Below are 6,000 nucleotides of genomic sequence, written 5' to 3' on the forward strand. Positions count from 1 at the left end.
TCATATCTGTATGGTCTTTTCCAGCTGAGCAAAGTCTGTTCACAACTCTTTTAACATGTTAATCAACACTTTGAAATACGGCAGTACGTTGAACTGTAGCATCACTGGTCATAAGAATTTCCCAGAATTCCAAGACGTTCAACTTGACTGGTCTGTCAAGTTTTACATCAGAAGATAATGTGAAGAAGAGAGGCTTGCTTACAGTTTGCATTTCACTCTTTGATTAGTCTCTTCCTGTGGGCAGAGACATGACTGTACCTGATGCCAGAATTTCATTTTGGCAAACAGCATGAATCTTAAGTTAGGAGGTTGGAGCATTCTTTTTGGAAACTGTCCACAACAGTAAAACTACAGCATGGACACTGAAAAAGGAACCTTTAATGGCTTTGTGAATAATGACTGTTGTCTCTAAGAAGCAAAGGGGGAAGTAGCATGACACTGATGTATTTATGCATATGTACATCCTTTTTCAGCCACTTATCTATGTCCTGGTCATGGAGACAGGAGGCCAGGTAGCCCACACTGCTTCTCTTCAGCTTCTCCTGGAGGTATTTAGACCAGATGGGATATGTAATCCAATCCTCCAGTTTATTCTGGGTCTGCTCTAGGTTCACCTCCTGGGGCTTCAAGGAAGGTGTCCAGGGGAATCTTGATCAGAGGCCTAAACTACCTCAACTGGCTCCTTTCGACATGAAGGAGCAGCAGTTCTACTCCCAGCTCCTCATAGATTTCAGAGCTCTGCACCCTCTGCATCTGTTAGGGTGCAGAGATCTCATTCATTCCGTCACTACCCTAGGCTCATGACTGTAGTTGTGGGTTGGATGTACACAGATCAACCGGTAAATCCAGGGCTTTGCCTTCAGTCTCAGCTTCATCTAGCTTGGACATCAGAGACTGAGGTCCTTGAACATAGAGGTGACAGATCAGAGGGCACTCATATGAATCATTTTTGTAACGGTCCAATAGATTGTTTTGGATGGCAATGACAAATTGCCACTTTTTTGTCTATTTGTATTGCATTACCCACTTTGTGTTTTTCCTTACAATTTCCATTTAGATCATTTTTCTTGCTGTGTACATGTCAAATTGTGCCGCATGGATAGGTCAAACACAGGAAGAGGGCACAAAAAATAAAGTCAAACTGTACTGAGGAGGAGAAACTTGTGTTGCTAAATGCAAACACACTTTCTCATTCGAGGGAATGTGAAGGTGTCGAAACTTTTGACTGGTGCTATATATCAAAAGATATTGCAAAGTCACTATGATCCAGTCTGCAGCAACATTTGTACAAGAAATAATAGAGGATAAAGTACCCAGAGGGTTTTCCCTTCCTCTAAATACTCCTTTGTTGGGACATTTTCATTGTTTTTATCCATGGAAAACATTGTTTAGTCCATATACAGACAGGTGACAAATTAGAGGAAAAACCTGTACAGGTCTGAATGTTTGACCCATACAGTGAGTGGATCTGGTGGCTCTGTTATGCTATGGGGGGCATTTTGCTGGCATGGTTTGGGTCCACTTGTCCCCTTCGAGGGAAGCGTCACTGCAAATCAATACAAAGTTGTTCTGAGTGATCACCTTAATCCTATGATGAAACATTTCTATCCTGATGGGAGTGGTCTCTTCCAGGATGACAATGGCCCAATTCACAGGACACGAGGGGTCACCGAATGGTTTGATGAGTATGAAAATTATGTGAATCATATGCTGGGAGATTTTGGACTGACGTGTTAGACAGAGCTCTCCACCACCATCAGCAAAACACCAAATGAGAGAATATCTTATTGAAGAATGGTGGGCCCATAGGCCCAGCAGCCTATGGGTTAAGGCACTGGCCATGATCTGTAATGCACCCGGTCCAGGTCTGCCTGATCTTTGTGGCCTATCATTCCCTTTTTCTCTCTCCCCTCACTTCCTGTCATCTCTTTACTGTCAAATATACAATATATATATATATTTATATATATATATATATATATATTACAATTGTTCTCCACCACAGTCACCTAGACAGCACGACACTTCAACATCTACAGTGCTTGATGATGGGTGACAAAGTCTCAGAGCAAAACATGCACAAGTAAGATCTGGGTTGAAAATGAAAGTCAAGGTAAAGACTGTTCCTTTGTGCGAATCTCTCTGCCTGATGACAGGTAATTGATGGTAGATAATTACAAGAGCTAAATGTTTTCTAACACTCCTTCAGTTATGGGACACTAAAACTCTGCAGCTCTTAAAGATTGACCGAACACACCTGTTTTTTTAGAGGAGCACATATAAAAAACAGCTACATGTCTTGCTGCCAGTCTACAAACAGTCCTCCCTCTCTCCTAGCAGGACTGGAAGTCTTTCCCAGTCACTTAGATAGAGGAACTCTGGGAATATTTTTTTATTATTTTTGCAAAATATTGGTCTCTAATACTTTGGTATTGGTTGCAGTGAATTGAGAAGTGCAGCCCTGTCTCTACTGTTCCCTGGTCACAGTAAGAACACAACCTCTCCTCTCTGGGCAGCCAGGTTTGTCTGTGTCGGCCTTCTTCTACTGCCAGGTTGTGTTCACTCAGTCTGTACTTAGTCAGTGTTTTTCTCAGTTTTCTGTCAGACACTGCGGTCAGGTAGGTTGCCATAGTGTACCGTCTGTTTAGGGTTACGTATGTTTCCATTTTGTTCTGGGATTTTGTTAGTTCTATCCAGTAATCTCTGTATTTTTCTTTTTCTTTCATCATAATTTGGTTTGGCCTAATTTTCTGAATACATGTGTCCTAAAGCTGAGGTGGTCCTGGTGTAAAGACCTGAGTGGTTGATGGTTTGCTCAGCTTCAGGACAAGTAGGCAGAGTAGGCTCATTTTTGAATGTTTAACAGTAGAGGATATTGGCCTAATTCAGCTCTGCAGGCAGAGTTGGGAGCTTTTCTCTACAACTGGAGGATACTTTTGCAGAACTCTGTATGTAGGATTTCAATTAGATGTTTGTCTCATTTTGTCCAGTCTTGTTAAGTTTGTTTGTTTTGTCTGTCTCTAACAGGCAGTCTTAGCTTCTGTCTCTCTAAGGTCCCCCTCCCGATGAGCCAACTCTGTTCTGATTGGCCAGCTTTCTGGAAGCCTGCTGAGGGGCAGCTGTATCACATGGATGTATAAAGAGAACTGGATACAGTGTCAGAGGCAGGGCCCCGTTCATTCCTATAAAAGTTGCTCAGTGGCGCATGAAGCCAAAAAAGTTCTTCCACATTGCTTCTGCATCTGTGCAGCCCATAGAGCAAATGCACTATGGGCTGCACTATGACTTTTGCCGGCCAAGTCGGCTACTTCCAGTTTAGCCCTCCTGCTAACTCCTCTAGGCTTTTGAAATATGATCAGACCAAATGGATCAAATTCAGATAGTGAGACAGTCCGTTGATTTACAGACATCTTCTTTACAATGTAAGTCTATGGAAAAAAGTCTTTCTGGGCCAGTGTGCATCACGTGACGTTATAATTACACTGTTTGGCCGCTAGGTCAAATTTGCTTAAAAGCCCTTCCTGTACCCAGTTCTCTTTATACATCCATGCTGTATCAGAGTCATGTTACCGCTGATGCAAATCCAACATTACCTGCTTTACTGCTACATATTAAAAGCTTTTAAATTACTAAATAACAGGAGACCTTTATTTTGGAGAATTTACAAGAAATTAAACATGTTCCTCACCAAATCAGTGGAGCTTTGTTAGTGGCGCTAAAAACCGGTCAACACAACAACATATGGAGATATTTGGAGCTGTTGTCGAATGGATCAGTTAGAAATAATGCAAGGAGGAATAGTACAAGCAGAAAAAGCCACAGTGATGATGATGTTTGATGAAGAGCTGCAGATCACCAGCACACCTCCAACAGGTAAACTAATTATTTAACTTCATTGTGCTGTGTAATTGAAAAACACTCAGGGTACCAGCTCAACTCAATTCATGGTGCGGTGTGACTACCCCCAAAACAATGGAAAATGCCATAATGTTAGCAGAGCGGAGCAGTGAACTGGCGGGTTGTGCGTGGAGCAGATGATCATATAAAGAAATTCATCAAGCCAATGCCGGGTCAGGTGTCTACATACGTTTACCTCATTATTTGACACTTTGGCCACATTTAATATGAACATCCGACATTGTAACATTGTATATGTGACTGAAAATAAGGAAAGGCATAATAAGTAATGGGAAATACAATTTGCTAAGAAAATAAAAGTTTACCAATGGTTGGTGGCCACTGTTTATTCCTAATTAACCAACATATACTAATTACATAGAGCTAAAATCATCAAGTGATACAGTTTTAACAGTCCCATCAGTCCCAACACTGATGGATGTGAGTTGTGACAGTTCCATGGGAATATTATAGTGTTTGTGGTAATTTAATGAAATGTAATGTTGCTTTTGAATACAAGATAATGTCATACTAAACATAATATCAACTGACATGTTAAGAGCACTAAGGTGAGTCCTGCTTTATTACAATACCTAATCTTAAAGCCCTGTCTTCCCTATGTCAAAATCTAGCTTTGAGATCTTCATTGTTTAGGCTGATATTGTGCTAACATGGTGCATATTCATAAATTAATTTGTGTTTAATCATATTACCACACAGCAAACGTGGAGCCATGTAATATATGAGTATTACAATATAAATATTAAAATATGTATTCACTCTTTTAGGTCATCGGCTTGGTTCAAGCAGCAAAGTATAAAGTACAATATTTCCCTCTGAAATCTAGTGGAGTAGAAGTTTAATGTAACAGAAAATGGAAATACTAAAGTAAAGTACAAATTGTAGGCCTACTTAAGTTCAGTGAATGAGTAAATGTACATTCCACTACTGATGAATATCCATACCATTAAAATAAAATTGATTAAACAATATGAATAAAATAACACGTGTCAAAATTAAGTTAAATGTAAATTGCTAATTGTGAAAAGCCTAAAACAATTACCAAGAAGAGGAGAAATATGAATAGAGCTTATAAAAGAAAAAGGAGGATAGAAATGGAGAGGAGAGAATGTCTCGATTAAAAGCAGACTTGTGGGATGTGAAGGCTTTACCTTACAACCATGTTATATAGTTTATTGTCACTAATAACAACATTTTTCCGGCCATGTTTTTATCTAGTCGACCCTGTTGATTATTTAGTCAGTGCTGTTTATAAGAAACACTGTTCATATTTCAAATGTCAACATATAAACGACGTTTGGATCAGCGCAGTATGAAGTTCAAGTGCAAACTTGTCACGCATTGGAGCGACATGAAGCTGGTCGGTCTGGTCAGTGTCTCGAATATTAAAATAAAACATTTGTCTGGTTTGAAGCCGTTTTGAAAGCGCAATTCGGACAGAAAGAAGTTCGCAAGAAATAGTATTTTTTTTTTTTTCTGCTTTAAAATTATTTTATTTTCAACTCATTTCATTGAGGCTGATGTAAAGCAGAAATAAGATGTGAGGGATTTACCTGCGCTGCCATGAAGGACAGATCCATGTTGGCGGTGTTTTTGAGGACAACTAGCCGGCGTCTGATTCTCCTGAAACGGCGTCAAGAGTCGTCCTACTCCCGCTGGGAAGAAGAAGAGGATCCCCGGCTGGAGGTGAGCCGCTGCATCGTCCTCAACATGCGAGACATCAACGCGTCCTCATGAACACAGTCTGTGCACAGTCACACACACACAGTCTTAACTGAGCTGGCACGGAGGAGGGCGACTGGAGAGAGGGGGTGTGACAGCCTGTAGAGAGAGACAGAGAGAGAGAGAGAGAGAGAGAGAGAGACAGAGAGAGAGAGACAGAGAGAGAGAGAGAGAGATCACATCTTTTTATGACAAGTTTGTATCGTGGCCTAAGAATCGAACTGAAATTGAGAATTTTCTTTGCCAAATGTTGAGATGCTTTACAGTTGCATATAATTATTCACATGAACTGGGTAATAAAATGAATGAAAGGGGGAAAAAAAAAATACATTAACACCGATGACCAGAAGTGTGTCACAC

General features: G+C 40.4%; 1 protein-coding gene across 1 annotated transcript in view; it reads right to left on the reverse strand.

The window, feature by feature from the left end:
- Positions 1-5,723, reverse strand: part of LOC122999362 (uncharacterized protein C14orf132-like) — a 43,369-nt gene extending 37,646 nt beyond the window's left edge. Inside the window, exon 1 of the mRNA XM_044376220.1 lies at positions 5,472-5,723. Coding sequence (XP_044232155.1) covers positions 5,472-5,498 — 27 coding nt within the window. The 5' untranslated portion in view covers positions 5,499-5,723. The remainder of the gene's footprint in view (positions 1-5,471) is intronic.
- Between the last annotated feature and the right edge of the window lie 277 nt (positions 5,724-6,000).

Source organism: Thunnus albacares, chromosome 16, assembly GCF_914725855.1.
Source record: "Thunnus albacares chromosome 16, fThuAlb1.1, whole genome shotgun sequence".
Lineage (NCBI taxonomy): Eukaryota > Metazoa > Chordata > Actinopteri > Scombriformes > Scombridae > Thunnus > Thunnus albacares.